We start from the raw sequence: 18,598 nt of genomic DNA on the forward strand, positions 1-18,598 counted from the left end.
GTCTCGAAACAATTTTTATAAGGCTGTTTATTTATTGATGATATTTGATAATTTATCATTAATTGAATTAATAATTACTTTATCTTTTATAGAAGATATAATTAATTACAATATTTTTATTAGGTAAAATGTCAGTTTAACAAATAAGTAAACTAGGTTATCTCAAAAAATATATGGATGACACCTAACCATAAAAAAAAAAGGGGAAGAAAAAAAAGAAAGTAGAGAAATAGACTGTCAAATTGATTGATGAAGAGGATTTTCTTGGGTAGAATAAGAAAAGTGATGATGAGAATGATGATATTTTAGATGATGAAAATATTCCAGTTTTTGTAGACAACCCTGAGACTTCAAAGTTGACTGCAAATCAAAAAATTTTAGCTCTTTCTAATTTATAAACGCAAGATGAAAATAAAAAGAAATAAAAAAAATAATCATCTAGTTCTTCTTCAAGTAGATCTTAGAGCTCTTCTTCATCAGGTGACTCGTCTGATGATGAAAAAGATAAAAAGAAAAAGAAAAGTAAAAAGGATAGCAAAAAAAAGAAGAAAAACACAAAGAAAAGAAGACATGACAGTGATAGCGAACCAGATGACGAAATCATGAAACTTGAAAAAGAAGCTTTGCATGAAAAGAAATTTAAGAGCTAAATGAATAAAGCATTGGGAATTGAAGGGAGTGATGATGATGGAAATAATGAATAGCCTACTTAAACAATACATCGTGATGAATTTGGTCGTAAAATAGACATAGACAAGATTATTTAGGAAAAACTTTCAAAGAAAGAGCAAATAGAAGAGTTAAAGAAAAAAAATTAGGAAAGAATAGATTAATGGGGAAAAGGTATGAAGTAAAAAGAGTAAAAACTATAATAAAAGTAAAACGAAATAAATGCAGCTAAAGAGACTTATAATGGAGATTACACAATATCAAAGCAAGCTGATATAGAATTAATGAAACAAGAAAAATTCAATGATCCTATGAGATTGCTTATATAAAAAGAAGATTAAAAAATTGCATCTGCCTAGTTAAATTTGCAAAATAAGCAATTTTGCAGACTGAAATGTAGATTCCCAGGAGTAACCAATAGATTTGACATTCCTCCTGGCCACATGTGGGATGGAGTAGATAGAGGTAATGGTGCTGAAAAAAGATATTTCAATATGGTTAATTAAAAAAAAGATAGAGCCAATAAGGCTCATGAAATGGCTACACTTGATCTATGAAAAAATACTTTATCTAAATATAAATTATCAGTAATAGATTTATTGCTTTTATGTAGAGTAAGCAATCTATCTATTATCTATCGAAAAAACAACATAAATAAGTATTAATAATTAATTTATAATATCTTAAATAAAAAATAAATAAGTTAATCAATTTTAAAAACATTATTTATTTACTATCTGTAATTATTTCAATTAATAGAACAATTTAAACCAAACAATAAATAAGTTATTAGTAATTAATTATACACATATACAAATACCTACCTGCTATATTTTTTAGATTTAGTTTAATAATATATTCTTATAAAACTATTTATTCATTTTTATTTACTATTTTTATTAAATATTTTAAATAATTGTAAGTAAACTTTGTATTTATTTCTCATAAATAAACAAAAATTTGTTATTAATTACATTTAACTTCATACAAATAATTTCAATTTTTTAAGTTAAAAGTTTATTAGATATTTATTAGAATATGAATGAGTTGATTAATTTTATTATAATTATTACTAACTTATTATTTTAAATATAATTATAGAGATTATCAAAAAAAACGAATACTTCTCTTAACTAATCTCTTTAATTTGAGACTTTTACTCTTTATTTGATCTGTCATAACAAAAATTGGATTGCAACTATAATAAATAATTTTAAGAAAATTAAGTTAAATTCTAGTTTTATTGAAGAAGCCTTGAAAATTTTTTAAAGTTCTTAAATTAAAGTGATTAAAAAATAGTAATTAATTTATATTCGTGATAACTTAAAATTTAGATATTAATAAACAGTTTATTACCATAAATCTATGTGAAGTGATTATAGATACTAAAACTTAATTAGACTAGAACCAATAGTAGATACATCATTAATTTCATTGTAGCTTAAAATTTATAATAAAATATTTTACAAATTTATTTTACTTAAATAAAAAAAATTTATGTTAATCCTAAAAAATGATTAAATCTAATAAAAATAGAATCAAATAAATAATAAATGAGTATACTTTAAACAAAGAACCAAATTTTATAGAGGTTTACAGCTTGATAAAGCAGAAATTAAACCTGATGCAGCCTCACTTTTCATACCTATACCTCTATCAATTAAATAAAAATGTTCATTGTTATTAAACATATTTCAATCAAGAAAAATTAAAGAATTTATAATTAAAATCTTGAATTATAAATGATAAACTAAAATTTTTAAATTTATTTTTATTTATATTTATAAATTAATTATTAGAAATAACTTATTTGTTTATCATATAAAGAGATCTTTAAACTAAATTTATTATATCTTTTGCTAAATTTTATTTTAGTAGTTGAGAGATAAAATATTTAATTAAAAATAATTAAAATCTTCTAATTTGTTAATATTTTTTTTAAATTGATATGTTTTAAATTCAAAAGCTTTAAAAACAAAAAAATACTAAAAAATAAATTAAATTAATTTTTAACTCTGCCCAAAATCTTTAAAAAGTGTTTTCTAACTTATTTTATTCATATTCAAATTATTAGTTTTAAAATATACTGTAAATGCTCATTAATTAAGGCATTCCTTAAGTATCTTTTTTGCTCAAAAAAAAGTGCAAAAAAAAAATTATTTTTTAAGAGTTTTTCTTGCAAAAATTAAAGTGGGTTGATAATGGAAGCATTAAGGTAAGGTAAATTTTAAAAAAAATTTTTTAAATAATAAGCTTTACGTCATGCTGAGATAAAGTGATTTTAATTGAGTACAATTCGCTAAATAGGAACCAAAATCTATTATGTCTTCTTAATTAATAATATCCCAACTATTTTTATTCAATAAAATAGTATTATTGAATTTATAAGTAACAAAATAATTAATTTAAAAAATAAATACAAAATAAGATAATTTAATTTGATGTAAATAAATATCAAATTTATTTTTTATTTGCTTTGCTTTTTTAAATTGTTTAGTCTTTGATTTATAATTTGAATTAAAACAATTAAAACAGATAAATAAAATGTATAAATAAATGTCTAAATAATTTGAATGAATGAATATCTTTTTTACCCAACGTAGAGATCCAGGATTTAGAATTTGCCTCTAGATAGAGATTAGCCAAAATATGCTAAACTTTTTGATTTATACTGATTTGAACTGTTTAGTATAAATTTATTTATTTACATATTAACATGATTTATAAATAGTTAAAATAAAATTTAATAATAGTAATATCCAAACAGTTTTTAATTTTAAATGAGTATTTCATTTATAAATTTTTAAATTTAATTTATTCATAATGAATACAAAAAAAAGAATGTATTTTAGTAAAAACTTCTCTAGATAGATAAGATTTTTTATATATAATTAAATGATATATCTATACTTTATTAAAAATTAACTATTTGGTTGATAATTATTTTAATATTTTTTAAATTTAAATCAGATTTTTGAATATATATTTAATAACTAAGTAGACAATTTTACGTAACTGAGAGTGTCAGTTTCTTGATACTAATGCAATCTGCAATACCAGAACCAATATCCAATAAGCCTTAATCACCGAAATTATTGTTACTTTTTTTATAATAAAGAATGTACTTAGTAAATTAATGGTATTATTTATTTAGTAGTTTCCCATAAAATTTAAAACATAAAAACATAAATTAATATTTAATTTTTTACCTATTTGTAAAAGTTAAATCTATAAGATTCGTGCAACCTTACAAAGCAGAACTAAAACCTTTTATTCCTTCAAATCCAATTTAATTTGAGCTTTAAATTTTAATTATTTAATATTTCATTTTTATGGTGTTAAAATGATTATTATTTTTAAATGAGATTTTCTGGCTTAAATTTTGTTTTTGTTTTTTAAATTTTCTAAAGTAAAACTAAAATTAAATTAAAGAATTGAGATTTACTTCAAGCATATATTCAAAATAGAGATATTTTTAAGGTTTTTTAAAGCTAAACCTAAATTCTAGACATTTTAATTTCCAATTTTGTTGTCGCTTTTAATAAATTTTATATTTAAATATTTAATTAAACATATTCAAATAAATTTTTCGTAAGAATTTATTTTTGATATTTTAGAAAAAAAATTAATAAACAATTGTTAATTAAAAGATTAAATTTATTTTTTATAATTTAAATCTAATTTTATTATCAATCTTATTTTTAATAATGAAGTTACTCCAAAGACAATATCAAACTTTAGAGATTAATACACTTTGCTAAAGAACTGCCTAAATTTGAAGCTCCTTATTCTCCAATTTTGTTATTGCTTTTGTTCAATTCATAAAATTTATCAAATTAAAAAAATATATTTAAAAGTGAAAAATCTATTTGCTCTAAATTCGATTAATAAATTTAAAAATAAAATCTAATTTATAATGAAATTTTTGTTAAAATTTGAGAAAAGTGAATAATTAATTAACTAAAAATGAAATAGAATATTTACCTTAAGTCTAAGACTAAATGAGTAAGATAAGTGCATTTTTCTATTGCAGAAAACAGGCAAGAGACTTTTTCATCTCCTAGTTTTTACCATCTATTATTACATTTTATGTTGTAATTTATATAATTTAAAAAAAATTAAGATTGAATAATTCTATATCAATCAATTAATAAAACATTATTTTCTTCTACCTGAACTCAATATTGATTTTCTTATGAGATGAAAATGAAGAGCTTAAAAACTTTTTTTTTAATAAAATCTAATATATTTGTGTTAATTAAAGAGGAAAACAATTTACTTCATCTAAATTGTAAAATGTAATTTCTTCTTAAGCCATTTATTTTTTTATCTTTCTTAGATTATTAATTTTTGAGATTAGATAGATAGTTAGTTTTAACTTCAAAACAAATAATATTTAAAACAACTTTATTAATTTAATTAATTAATTATATTCATTGATTTATTAATTAAGATATTTAGAATAGATAGATGAATAGAAAAATCTGAATAATTAGATATATTTTGAAATCTCAAATTAAATATTATCAAAAAATAAGTTTCATAAAATTGTTCATAAATTATTTGCTATTTATTAAATATTCCCTTTCATTATTTTAACCTCTTTTTAAACTCTATTTTTGAGAAGTAAAATTAATTTATTATACAAAATTTTTGAAAAATTAGGGAGGTCTTTTAATAAATAAAAAATGACTTAAAAATTTAGAAATGTTTAAATAAAGAGTTTTTTTACATCAATTATAATTAAATGTTAATAATGAGAATCAAAACTCTACAGTATATAATTTTTATTTATTTAGTTTGTTTTAATTAATTATTTATGGTCTTATAAACCGCTTTTTTACCTCTACTTTAAATTATTCTATCAAATGAAGATTTTATGAATTAGTCTTATTTATTATATTAAATGAATTTAAATATATTAATCATTTATTTTTATTTAAATTTAATTTATTCTTAGCTTCTTGTTTTATTTTTTTATTTACATTAAATCATACTCAAAATGGAATATTAAAACTTTCTTAAACAAAAAAATACTGAATAAATAAATAAAACAATATGAAGATTTTATAAAACCATTTTTAATTACTGAAAAAATTGATTAAAACATTATAAGTATTAATTAAAAATTGATATCTATCTAATTTTGAAATATTGTATTTAATTAATTAATTAGTTAATATTGATATAAAATTTTATCAAAATAAATTATTTATTAAAACATTTTTAATTTACTTTTGATTTTAATAAAAATTATATAAATCTTAGTTATTTAATATATTTTCTTTGATTAAAACATCCTCCTTAGTTTCTTAATTTTGGTTGCTTAGCTTTTGGTTACTTTCTTTAGATGGACTAATTCCATAGCCCTTTTTAGATATTTTGAAGGCTTTGCACCTCGGTTTTACTCCATTATATGCAAAATCTGGGTCTTTTTCAAACTATAACTTTATATTAAATGACTTTTCTAATGTTTTTTCTATCCACATTGTATTGTATGGGGATTAGAATTTTATTTTTTCTCTAATTAGTCTTGTAGGAGATATTTCCTAAGAGTTTTTATCATTTTGAAATATATCTGAAATTTTAATGTTTCCTTGCTTTTTTTATCTTAAATTAGAGTAATTTAGTTACCTATTGCTTTGACTTGATTACCTTTATTAAAATAGTAAATTATATTTTAATTTAGATTAACCTTTTAGGATTAATTTTATAAAATTTAAAATACTCTCTTTAACTTTTCAGGATCAGGTTGAGACTATTTTTTCTTGACTTGACAGAACCTAAAGAAAATTTAATCTATAAAAAGGAGATTTTAAAATTTAATGATTACATCTTGCTGAGTTATATGACTTAATTGAGTTGATTGAAAAGTGACTTTTTCTCTCAGGAGAGGCATTTTAAATAGTTTAATTTATTTTTATATTATAGGAAAAGAGCAAGCTCGACTAGTTTAAACTTTACTCTTCTTTTTCACTTTCTTTCTCGCACTTTTAATAATCACTTTAAGCCACAGATGAAACGCGTTAGGTATTTTGATTCTACTATTCATAAAGTTCTTAAATTTAAACTTGATTAAAATTCTACGGTGGGTTATTGAACAAAATATTGACATAAAAATTTTAGAAATCCTCAGCTTCATTTTGCTCAATATAAAATTCAAGAGCATTGCCCAGCAAGCTCTATTCTCCTTAGCAACTGTTTTGCATTGAATATATCTAATCCCTATTTGGCTTTAATTAATTTAGTAATAATTTGAGATAATAAATATGTTAAATTAAAATATCTAATTAATATCTATTTATCAATATTTTTTGTTTCTTATTAGATTACTTATTGCAACTTTAATAAATCCATAAAATTTCATTTTTGCGTTAAAAAACAAAACAAAAATATTAGCCAATCAATAAATATATCACAACGCTGACAGTAAATCAGATTTTTGAAGAAAGTATTCACTAAATATCCATTCATTAAATTTTTCGATTTTTAATTTATTTAGCAGCTCTATTCTTCCATTAAAAAATATTGTTTTTTAAGATATTCATTTATGCTAATTAAATTTAATTGACATTTGCTTGTTTGATCACAATTATAAATTTATCTAAGAATTTTTAATATATTTATCACTAAATATAGATAAAAATTAATGAAGTTATAAATAACTTTTTTCAAACAAAAAAGAGTAATTATTGTATTTTTTCAAAGAAAATATTTTAATTTCAAATTTTGAAAAAAAATAAAATTTATTTTAAAAATCTTAATAAATTACAAAATAAATAGAATGCTAAATTAATCAATTTTAAATATTATGTCAATATAGTTGGATTAAATTATAAATTATGATGAATTGATTATTTAAATATTTTTATCTTCTTCATTCAGCTTTTTCTAATTTTAATCTTTTTTGAAGTTCAATTTTTCTTTATCTTCTTTCTTTGTATTTGTTAAACATCTTTTATAAAACTACTGATAAGAAAATTGTTAAAGAAACACCCATCAATTCTTGCTTGTGAGGACAGACACCATCTCTTATTGCATGATTACCTGTGCTTTCGCTATTTGGGTCAAAGTCTCTACAGACAACTAAACTAACGAAAATCATTAACATAGCAGAAAACCCAAATATTTCTTTAAGCTTGAATTTGGCTAGACTGTTTTTATATAAATCAAAATTTATATATTTTTGTTGCAAAATATTCTAAAAAGTTAAATAATTAATAAAAAAATAAATATTTTATTTTACTCGATAACATTTGGATCAGAACCTTTTTTATTGAATATAACAAATTTATAGGTACTGTTAATGTTAGGAATGATTCCAGTAAAGTTCATTTCAACTTCCAAATATTAACTGTATTTTTGATCTTAAGTAAGCAAGACATCTAACTTTCTTCCCATAAAGCAGTGATAATAAGAAGTGCTGCTATAGATTGCTAAGTGATTTTTTATTTTTTAATGGAATTCTTCTTCGAACTTAGATCCTTTCATGCCATATTCTTTTTGGTGCTTCAAGTAATACAATGCAATATATTCAACTATTTTATTAACTGCATCTTTTCCTTATTCTGTCTCAAATCCTTTCTAATTAACTACCTTCATTTTGCTAAGCATTAAGTCTAACCTTATATTATTAAGATGAAAATAAGCAATTTAATACTTAAATCTAAAATAAATTCTAAAATATTGAAAAATCTTTTACTTATCCTTATAAGTCTCAGGTTCGATGTATTCCAATTTCAATGCTTTGGGAACTTCGAGATGCTTTGGTTTATAAATGAAGATACAAACATCTCCTAACAAAAGCATTAATAATCCATTAAGTTTTTACCTATTTATAATAAAATCAAAATTAGCTACAGAATAAATTAGTTGAATTTTTTTAGCTTAAAAAAATCGTTTAATTAATTACTGTAAGTAATAAGAGACATCGGTAGCTACTACAATAATATATTCCTATTTAATTTCATCGTTGGTGAAATCCTCGAAGACTTTTTCTAATAATTTAATAAGAATTATAAATATGGTTTGCTTTTGTGAATTGATTACTTACTGATTACTTTAACTCTCTTTTCAGCTATCATATTTTCGGTAATTTAAGACTCGATAATATCTTTGAAATACCTATATTCATATTCTTTTAAATCGCATCTAATAATATCTCTTGCATAGATTGTAACAGGCTTTGATTTGTCTTTGCTTGCTGCTTATGTTTACATTTTATTGATCAATCCTTCCTATATATATTTTTTTTGATTTATCTTTAGATATTTTTAATTAACTATTTGGATATTTTTTAGATAAATTTAAAATTTAACTTCTTTTCTAATTATTAATATTTATTTGATTACTATATGTAATACCCGTGTCTTTAATTCATTTAATTAACAATCTAGAAAGATTTATTATCATTCATATCTTAGCAACTATCCTTTAGTACTACTTAAAATTCAACTTTTTATTTGTTCTAATTTTAACCAGAAAGTATTTAAAACTATTAATTTGTTTAAGTAAGCTATTATCAATAGCAAAACAAGCATTCAAATTATAATTTCTTTTTTGATCTATGCTCATGTAATTCTATTTCTAAATTTAATTCAAAAATAAATAAATAAACAAATATAATTATTTTTCAATACCAAATTTTTTTTAAGTTCATCTTAAAATTAAGGTTTTTATAAAAAATAAGCTTTTATATATAAAAATAATTTTAGAATTAATCTGCTATTATATTTAAATAATTTGATTATAATCAAATGATATTTTTATAGGTTCTTTTAAAAGATGAGTAATAATTGTTGTGATTAATAATATATTTTTATAGGGTAAAATTATTTATTATTTAAAAAGAAATTATTTTTATTAATGAAAAAATTATTTTTTTTAAACCCAAAAATATGAAAATTATTTCAGGATTATTCAATTTTTTAATACTTAAATAAAAATTTAAAAACTATATTATTTCCTTTTGTTGAGCCTTTTATGATGAAAAAATGGTCTTTTTAAGTTGTTATAATTGTTTGCTGTAAAATTAAATTTTATATTATTTATGTATTTAAGTTATGAGGATTGCTATAAATAGTTTTTTAACTTTGAAATTTTATTCTCAACTTAATAGAGCGATTATTTAATCTTTAGAAATTGCTTATATTTGAATATAATTTTCCATTTACTTAGTTTTTATTTATTTAATTTTAGAAATTCACTTGATATTAAATTTCTTTTTCAATTAATAATAAAAATTTAGTAATATTGATATATTTATACTAATTATATAGAAACGAATGATTAAAGAAAATTTAAAGTAAAAGATAATTATAGATAGATAAGAGCATGTATGTATGTAGTAAAAACTTTTATATAATTTGTATTAAATGATTATATTGGTAATAATAATAATAATAATTAGTTATAAAATATTTTTCAATTTATTATATTATTAATATGAATGAATGACTTTGTTCGTTTCTATTTGGCAAACAGTTGAGTGCTTTTTTGCGAAACATATACCATCACGAATCAATCAATCAATTAGCTTGAGAGCAAAAGAAGTTGTTTTAAATTTTAGATATTTATTTTATAGCCTTTTGGTTTATTGAGAGATCTAGGATAGACTGATAGATAAATAGATTGATAAAATACTTAGGAATGGGTTGATAAATTAAGTAAGTATATATGTATGTAGGTATGAATGAATGAATAGATATTATTTTTAACTTTAAAAAAATGAAGATTTTTCTCAAATTCCAAGATTTTTCAAGTTATTTCTGATTTGATCTGATTTTTTATCTATTTTTTTATATAAAAATTTAGATTTTCATTACAATAAAAAAATTTATTTTACTTGTTCCATCATCATTTTTCTTGGCTTCTTCTTCTTATACTTCATCTGTTACTTTTTTGAAATTGGATGCGATGCTGCCGAAACCACTTTAAGGAGAACCGAATTAGCTTGCTCTCTTTACTTGAGGACTAAATATACTGCTTCTATTCTTATCAGCCATGGAAGAAATTTATCTATCGTTTGCGAATTAAACACTAGGAGAGTCAAAGCCATCATTTGAAATGGCTTCAGTTCTACCTGTTAAAACGGGAGTGTTGGGCATTTTGAAAGAACCGTGGTCATCTTGCATGTTTTTCATGGCTCTTGTGGGCATAATTTGAGGAGAAGGCATGGGAGAGTCCTTGTTAGTTGAACCCAATCTTTATCTGTGTCTATTTTAAAGAAAATTAATTAATTAAAAATATTTTTAGGCAAAAGTTTTAGCATTTATTTATATAAAATTCTATTTATTTCATTATTTGCTTAAAATATTCTTAAATATTTTAGAAAAAATTTGATATATATTAAAATTTCTGCTATTTTAATTTAAAAGCTTGAACTTAAATGCTAATTTGGTGATAGCTATCTATTTATTAAATAATTTACTCTTCTTAGAGTTATTTCATCTTTTGGGCTTCGGTTAATTGAGGGCTTTCAATTTCCATTTATTCACCTTTCTTTTAGGTAAAGAATTGATGTTGTAAAGCTTTTTTGGCAGTAATTCTTGTCTTTGGGTCATTGTCTAACATTTTCTTCAATAAATCATAAGCTTTTGAGATTAAAAAAATTGTTATTATTATTTTTATTAAATGCTAGAATGTCAAAAAATATTTTGAATCAAATAGTATTTAAAAAAAAAAACAAGGTATACCTGGGAGAGGTAACTTGAGGTATTCAGTTCCTTCGAAACTAATATTTGAAGCTCTATTTTGTGCCAATATTTCATTGTAGTTCTTTCCATTGAAAGGGGTTCTACCCAATAAACTATTTATTATTTCATAAAGAAAATTGAGAATAAATTTACTAGTTGAATATTTTTATTGTAAATAAAAAATTTAATGAATGCTTACAGGATGTGGAAAATTAAACCTAGAGAGAAAATATCACAAATAACATCATATTTAGTCTTGAGATCTTTGATGTTTATAACTTCAGGGGCAACAAAACCAGGAGTACCGCATCTGACAAACATGAATTCTTCAATATCTGCTCTTGTGGCAAGACCCAAGTCTACAATAGCTAAGTCTAAGGAATCTGCAGTTTTAAAGATAAGGTTTTCGGGTTTCAAATCTCTATGCATAATGTTCTTTGCATGCATTTCAGCAATACCTTCAAGAAGACCTTTCATAATATATTTTGATTCTTCTACTGTAAATCTTTTTTTATTGATAATATTACAATTAGAATTTATAAGATTCAGTAATTTAAAAAGTTAATATGCTTTTTTTTTTTTGCTTATTATTAATACTAACTTGACAATAAAGTGCTTAATAATAAATCAAATAAAAATAGAAAAAAAACAAAATTTGTATTCAAGAAGTCTATCTAAATTAGATAAACGCCAATACACATTGATTTAAATAAAAAAATACTATTATATTTTAAAAATATTTTAAAATTTACTTGTATTTTGCTTTTATTTTGTCATAAAGCTAACCTCCTTCCAAGAGGTCGAGGATCATGTATAAAGAATTTTCAGTTTCAAAAACTTCATGCAAACGAATGATATTTTTGTGATTCAAAGCTCTCATCAATTCAATTTCATTAATCAATGCTTCCTAAAGAAAAATAAAAATATAGTTAAAAATATATTTTTTGAATGTAATTAGTTGCATTTTTAATATTGTTGGGTATTTTATGCATTTTATAAAGCCTATTTGAAGTAGCACAGCATTATCGTTTGATTTTATTTTGGACAAGTGACATCATTAAATAAACTTTGCAAAAAATATCAGAGTTATTCCAATGAGCATAAAATAAATTAAAGCATTTATTGGTATTTTAGCTAATAATAAGTTAATTATTCTTACCTTGCCATTTTCTTAGTTGTATGCTGCTTCTTTGGAGAAAGCCTTTACTGCAAATTGCTTGCTGTCTTCAAGTCTTTCTGTTAAGTAGACCTAAGTTTAAAATTTTTATTTATTTTAAAGAGTTCATTAATTTCCAAATAAAATAGAATTGTTTAAAATAGTAATGGAAAATCTCTAACTTTTGAGGTTAATTTGAGTGATTTTCGTTCTCAAAATCGCTAAATTGAAATATGAGATTCCATGAAATTGATAAAAGAATAATTAAAAATTATGAATAAAAATATTTCATACACTTGCGAAATTTCCTTTGCCAATTTTCTTATGTGCTTTAAAGAGCTCGTGGAAACCTCTTTAGTTGATTTTATTTCTTAATATGTCTCTCCACTTGAGGATAAGGGCCTCATCATTAGTAGTTATTTCGGTTTTAGCATTGAGTTTATCTAATCTCAAACCCTTGGGCTATCCAATAATTGAGCTAGGAGAATTATCCTTTTTGTCAGTCTTTTGACGAATTACTTCAAAGTGCAAGTCGAAATCAATTTTAATATAACCTTTGGGATGATCAGAGTTTTTTTCCTATGAATAAAAAATATTTTTAATGAGTTAGAAAAGAAGTTTTGATTATTTTTCATAACTTAGTTGACTTTATTTAATCTTAATAATTGAGAACTAATTAGCTTTAAAAAAATAGCATATCGATAAATCATCATTAAAATATTTGATTATTATTATTTCAACTTTAAAGGATTGCAGATTTCCTAAGCTCACTCATAAACATAATGAGAGAAACAGCAATCCTTGCCAGAAGAGATAAAAATTTAAGTATAGTTTGGGGTTACTGAAAATAGATTAAAGGCAAATTTTATTTGTAAAAAAAATAAATGAGGTATTTATTACATCGAAATAGTAAATGAAGTTATCATATAGCTTGAAATAGCGCTTGCCACTCATATAATTTCCTTTTTTAGAGAAGTAGCCCTCTGCTAAGACGGGTTCTTTGGGAAGCTAGGCACCCTTATTGACTTTAATCCAAAATCCTTTATCAGACATTGCTTTGTTTTATAATTAATGATTATTTATTGAATTTATTTGCTATTTGATTTTTTGAGTAAATTTTGATTAATTAATTTCTTATTAATTTTTTAATTATTCGTAATAATTAATCTTGGTTTTGATCAAGTCTTTATTTTATTACTCAAATTTTATTTTAGAGATTTAAAAAAGACGCAAATTAATTAATTGCTTTTTTTTTTTCGTTTTAAAACAAACTTTGTTAGATAGAAACAAATAAACAAACAAACAAAAGACTTTATCATTAATCAGTCAATAAATTCATGTATATTTCTTTATTATTTCTTATTATTTATCTATCTATCTATTTATTTATTTATCAATGCAGGTAGTATGATTTTGTGAATCGTTGATGAATTGACAAGTTTATTTGTGACTGCAAATATAACCAATAATTATATTAATTTCTTTATTTATTTATTTTTCAATAGCTCATTTAATCATCTTGAAGATTCATACAGCCTATAATCTATAATTGATAAATAGATAGATTGATTCTTACCTACATACTACTCACGATTATAATTCTTCACTACTAATATCATATTTTTTAAGATCTCTTAGCATTCTTTTTATAATTAGTTATATACTTTATTTGCTTTTCATTTTCCGCCACAAAAAAAATAAACTCAATTAATTCTCATCAATCATTCATTCTTTTTCCAACTTTAAAATAACTTATCAAAATATAAAATTTCAAGCATAAAAGTTTTCAATCAAATATTTCTGTTTTGTTTAAAAAATACTGAATAATTCAATAATATTTTAATAAATCAACGCTTTAACTTAATTACATAAAGATAACAATCAATATGGACTTTAATAGTAGAAAGCAGCTATTCTAACAAATATACCAAAAATTTCAATCTAAAAAACCCAATGTTTAACTATTTTCTCTATAATTCTTTATTGTAATCAGATTAGAACTCACTTCTCAAAATTTTTGTAATCTTAATTGATCAATTTAATTTGATCGATGATATTCGAGCTTTCAAATTTTGATAAAAAATACTAAGATTGCTTACTCCTAGTTACCAATATAGCTAAATATTAATATTAAATATTAGAGGATTAATACTTAATGAATAGTTTTTTGAATTTAAAAACATGTTTGATGTAATTTTAAGTTCATAATGTAACAAAGTATTTGTAAATCTAATTTTAATAAAACACATATAACAAATAATATTCACATTATTTCAAATGTGCTAAGAATAATCCCTTTTCAAATTATAAAATCTGAAATAAAATTAATTCTAGATACCCTCTTTTGATTATTCAAGCCATTATTAAATATGTTTAAAAAGCTAATGTAAAAAAGCAAAATTTAAAAATGTGAATGTTAGTATAAACATAAAACAACCAAATTATTTATTCATTTTAATATAAATATAATTTTAAAAAGTAAAAATATCAACGCCAATTACATTTTTAGTCTAGATTTGTTTTTGTTTTTAGCAGCTTGACTAAAAATACTTAGAACATGTTTTATTTAAATTTTAAATCTCTGTTTACAGTGTAAAAATTTTGTTAAATATTTCTCCTAGAACTAAATAAATTTACAATACAATTATTTTTTCGAATAGAAATATCGATGAATAACATTTTTTATGCTTGAAAGAAATACAATTCATATAAATATCAAAGATTCTACTTATTACTATATCTATTTCAAATCTTTATTATTTATATCATAAACTAACTGAACATCTAATTTTCTATCTTTAGAAAAAAAATTACATTTATTTCATGCGGAAATATTTCTATAAGTAAATAAATAGAAAAATACTTTTTATAGTTTTTAAAATTTTAATATTTCTCAGTTATACTCTTTCTTATTCAATTATTCAAAGAAGGTTAATTGCTAAAATAATTATTAATATATTAATTTTTTATTCTAAAATAAATAATAATTATAAAAGAAAGAAAATCTTACTTGAAATTAAATTTATTACCTTATCTATTTTTACATTAATTTTTTATTTTAAATTTTTTAGAAATGAAAGTATTTTTTTAAAACCAAATGTAATAAGTAAGATTCTTAATAAATTAAATAATCAAAAGGCATGAATAAACTAACGAAATAACTTAATCATCTAAATTTTCTATTAAAGAATAAAGTAATCAATCTCTCATAATTTTTAAACTAAAAATTAATACAATTAAGAATAAAATTAAATATATCAAATTATTTATTGGTTTATGTTACAGTTTAAAAATACATGTGGAAATTTTAAATGTATACTAATTAAAAATTAGTTTACTTTAAAAGATTTTTGAATATTATATTAATATAAAATTATAAAAATAAGAAGAATTAAGTCAACTATTTTTGCTGATAATCAATACCCAAAAGTATTCCTTTCATTTTAAAAATAACCTTACTTTTAATAATGAATAGATTTTAGTGATTTGAATTATCAAAAAATAAAATTTTCTAGAATCTTTAATTTATATAATCAGAAAAAGAAGTTAAGGACAAACCTAATCAAATTACATTTGACAATTATTTTGAAAAGTATTTTCCTTAATTTTCTTATTGTTTATTTTATAAGTAATGAAAAATGATATTAATAATTTGCTTTCTTTAAAATAATTTTAAATTTTTGATTTACATAAATTGTGTTTGTTAAATCTAATTATGTATGAAAATTTATTCATTCCTATTGTTTTATTTAAAATAAATAAATTTAGTTATTTAAAAAATATATAATCATATTTATTTTACTATTTTTGACTTTAAATTACTTTTTTTATTTAATATCTATTTTATGAAAAATCCAAACTTTTTTCAATTTAATAACATAATGCTATTTTTTATAGTGATTTCTTAAATTGATGAATATGCATTTCTAGGAATAATTCTCTCTCAACAAAACAGTATAAAGCATCCTATAGATAAAATTTAACGTAGATGATTACATATATCTGTGTACTTTTAATATTTAACTTAATCAATAATTTAAATTTATTTTACTTATTCTTAAATAAAAATAATTTATAAAAAATTTAAATTTAATATTAAATAAGATTTTTATTTAAATATTTCTTTTGATTTTAACTTATCAATTATGTATTAATATATCCAATTACAATATAAAATTTTTATCATCAAAATGTTAAAAACTATCATTTAATTTTAATTTTAAAAATATATTTTTAATCCCATTTTTTTAAAATTCCTAAATTATAATTGTAGATTATTATTTTTTATAATTTTCTTTTATAATATTTGTAGCAAATCAATAATATTAATTAATGTTTATTTAAAAAAGATTTTTGATTGTTACTGTTACCAGATAATTAATTTCCTATAGATCTTTTCATCCATAAAATGGTATGATCTCTTTTTAAATTTATAAGCCTAGTAGACTTTCTTTGTATTTATATTCCAGTGAAAAATATCCTTTATAAAATTTTTACTTGCTAATAAAATTATAGTTACAAACTCAATACTTTTTCTTTGATCAAATTAAAAAATAATTAAAAAAATTAGCAGACAGTTGAATTATTGAAAAAATTATTTTCATATACTAGTTCATTTGAAAGGTCTTTATTACTTTGATTTTTAAGCAAATTCTATTTTGATTTCAATAAAGTTTTTGTATTCTAATTTGTTTTGCATAATATTAGATCTTTTTACCTTGGATTACACACAACTTTATTTTCTATTCATTCATGTATGTTAGAATATTTGAAGATATATTAGAACTGTAAATAAGTGTAGCTTAATTTTCTTTATTAATATTTACTTATCCAAGTAGAGTTATATTATCAATGTTGTAAAGTTGGTATATAATATCTTTTAAAATTAAAATAATAGTTAAAATGGTCTATCTTGCATCTTTACTTATTGTGAAATTAAAAAGAAGATTAGGTTATGCATTTTATTTTCCTTCATTGATAGTAAAACTGATACATCTTATGGCACATTATATTGTTTTTTCAAATAAGTTTAATATTTAAAATAATCACTGGTTGATATTAAATTTCTACAACTCCAACTATATTTATTCCTTTATTAGAGTTACTTTTCAGCCCATAATCTCTATCTATACCTGTTATAGTAATTTTACTCTAATAGCTGACATGTAAGAAGACAAATATTTGGAGAAAAATCGTATTAAATTTTTTTACAATTTTAAAATAATCAATTTATAATCTAATTTAAATAAAAATTTTAAAGTTTATATAAATAAAATAATAATTATATACTTTAATCTCTCACTTAATTATGTTATTTATATAAAAAATCTTACAAAAAAAATAATGGACCTTTAATTTAATTAAATTTTTAAAAACTAAACCCTTTTTTTTATAATTGAATATAGCTTTTTTTATGGTGAATAAATGTTTGATTTCTTATAAATTGTACTTTCTAAGAATAATTATCCCAGTTTTATTTTCTGTTTATTACTTCAATATTAAAAATTTTGGTTAGAATATTATAAATGCTGTTTACAGATAATAGAAATTAAAGCTTTAGATTTAATTTATTTACAGATTTTCTTGAATTTTTTAAACTGATAGAAAACTCTTGATCCATAGAGATACTGATACTCTAACTTTGTTTATAAAAATCCTTCAGTAATCAGCAGACTATAATTCATTTGCTATTGATGAATTAATTTTCAAGAAATTTATGCTGCTCAAGATCAGATTAAACTTTATGAAATTCTGCTACAAATTATAGATAAGATCAATTTAAAATACCTATCATATATTTATTGTTGAGAAGGCTAACGATAGTTAAAATTAATAAAATTATTTTCAAAAATCATTAAAATAAATATTATCTAACGCCTTTTTGTTGTGACACAAATACTTAAATTGACTTTTAAGAGATTTTAAATTCTTGACAGGAAAAAGAATAAAAAATAAAAATGTTTGTGGAATTAATTTTAAAAAAACAAATAAAATTTTTATATAGATAGATGTATATACAAAGAGGATAACTCTTAAATTTATTTAAAAATTTTTGTAGGCTTATATGATGTAAAAATCA

General features: G+C 20.9%; 6 protein-coding genes across 6 annotated transcripts in view; 2 read left to right on the top strand and 4 right to left on the bottom strand. All coding sequences in view use genetic code 6, as the record gives it.

Annotated features, from left to right (window-relative positions):
- Positions 1-128: 128 nt before the first annotated feature.
- TTHERM_001071453 (Pre-mRNA-splicing factor of RES complex protein) lies at positions 129-1,226 on the top strand (the record flags this gene model as incomplete). The annotated part of the gene is made up of 1 exon (XM_012800775.1): positions 129-1,226. The coding sequence occupies one exon, from the start codon at positions 129-131 to the stop codon at positions 1,224-1,226; it is 1,098 nt and encodes a 365-aa protein (XP_012656229.1).
- A 550-nt stretch (positions 1,227-1,776) lies between these two features.
- On the bottom strand, positions 1,777-4,987 carry TTHERM_01071470 (cyclic nucleotide-binding domain protein; the record flags this gene model as incomplete). Its single annotated transcript, XM_001026846.3, has 12 exons — positions 1,777-1,867; positions 2,026-2,109; positions 2,233-2,322; positions 2,929-3,018; positions 3,264-3,350; positions 3,681-3,770; positions 3,879-3,968; positions 4,115-4,204; positions 4,387-4,476; positions 4,654-4,743; positions 4,842-4,891; positions 4,949-4,987. The coding sequence occupies 12 exons, from the start codon at positions 4,985-4,987 to the stop codon at positions 1,777-1,779; spliced, it is 981 nt and encodes a 326-aa protein (XP_001026846.3).
- Positions 4,988-5,867: 880 nt separating this feature from the next.
- Positions 5,868-6,956, bottom strand: TTHERM_001071479 (hypothetical protein; the record flags this gene model as incomplete). The annotated part of the gene is made up of 3 exons (XM_012800776.1): positions 6,503-6,956; positions 6,398-6,452; positions 5,868-6,324 (listed from the first exon to the last, which is right to left on the bottom strand). Exons 1-3 carry the CDS (start codon positions 6,876-6,878, stop codon positions 5,868-5,870), a joined length of 888 nt encoding a protein of 295 aa, XP_012656230.1. The 5' UTR covers positions 6,879-6,956.
- Positions 6,957-7,546: 590 nt separating this feature from the next.
- On the bottom strand, positions 7,547-8,888 carry TTHERM_01071480 (hypothetical protein; the record flags this gene model as incomplete). The annotated part of the gene is made up of 5 exons (XM_001026847.1): positions 7,547-7,823; positions 7,916-8,293; positions 8,372-8,500; positions 8,582-8,666; positions 8,723-8,888. 5 exons carry the CDS (start codon positions 8,886-8,888, stop codon positions 7,547-7,549), a joined length of 1,035 nt encoding a protein of 344 aa, XP_001026847.1.
- A 1,520-nt stretch (positions 8,889-10,408) lies between these two features.
- On the bottom strand, positions 10,409-13,572 carry TTHERM_01071490 (Serine/Threonine kinase domain protein; the record flags this gene model as incomplete). Its single annotated transcript, XM_001026848.1, has 9 exons — positions 10,409-10,458; positions 10,514-10,884; positions 11,099-11,261; positions 11,364-11,476; positions 11,563-11,868; positions 12,116-12,270; positions 12,523-12,612; positions 12,814-13,098; positions 13,420-13,572. The coding sequence occupies 9 exons, from the start codon at positions 13,570-13,572 to the stop codon at positions 10,409-10,411; spliced, it is 1,686 nt and encodes a 561-aa protein (XP_001026848.1).
- Positions 13,573-18,262: 4,690 nt separating this feature from the next.
- Positions 18,263-18,598, top strand: part of TTHERM_01071500 (hypothetical protein) — a gene marked incomplete at both ends in the record, with an annotated part of 473 nt that continues 137 nt past the window's right edge. The window contains 2 exons of the mRNA XM_001026849.3: positions 18,263-18,341; positions 18,578-18,598. The exon at positions 18,578-18,598 is cut by the window's right edge and continues 137 nt beyond it. Of these exons, the coding sequence (XP_001026849.3) occupies positions 18,263-18,341; positions 18,578-18,598 (100 nt within the window). The remainder of the gene's footprint in view (positions 18,342-18,577) is intronic.

This window comes from Tetrahymena thermophila (genome assembly GCF_000189635.1).
Source record: "Tetrahymena thermophila SB210 genomic scaffold scf_8253957, whole genome shotgun sequence".
NCBI lineage: Eukaryota > Ciliophora > Oligohymenophorea > Hymenostomatida > Tetrahymenidae > Tetrahymena > Tetrahymena thermophila.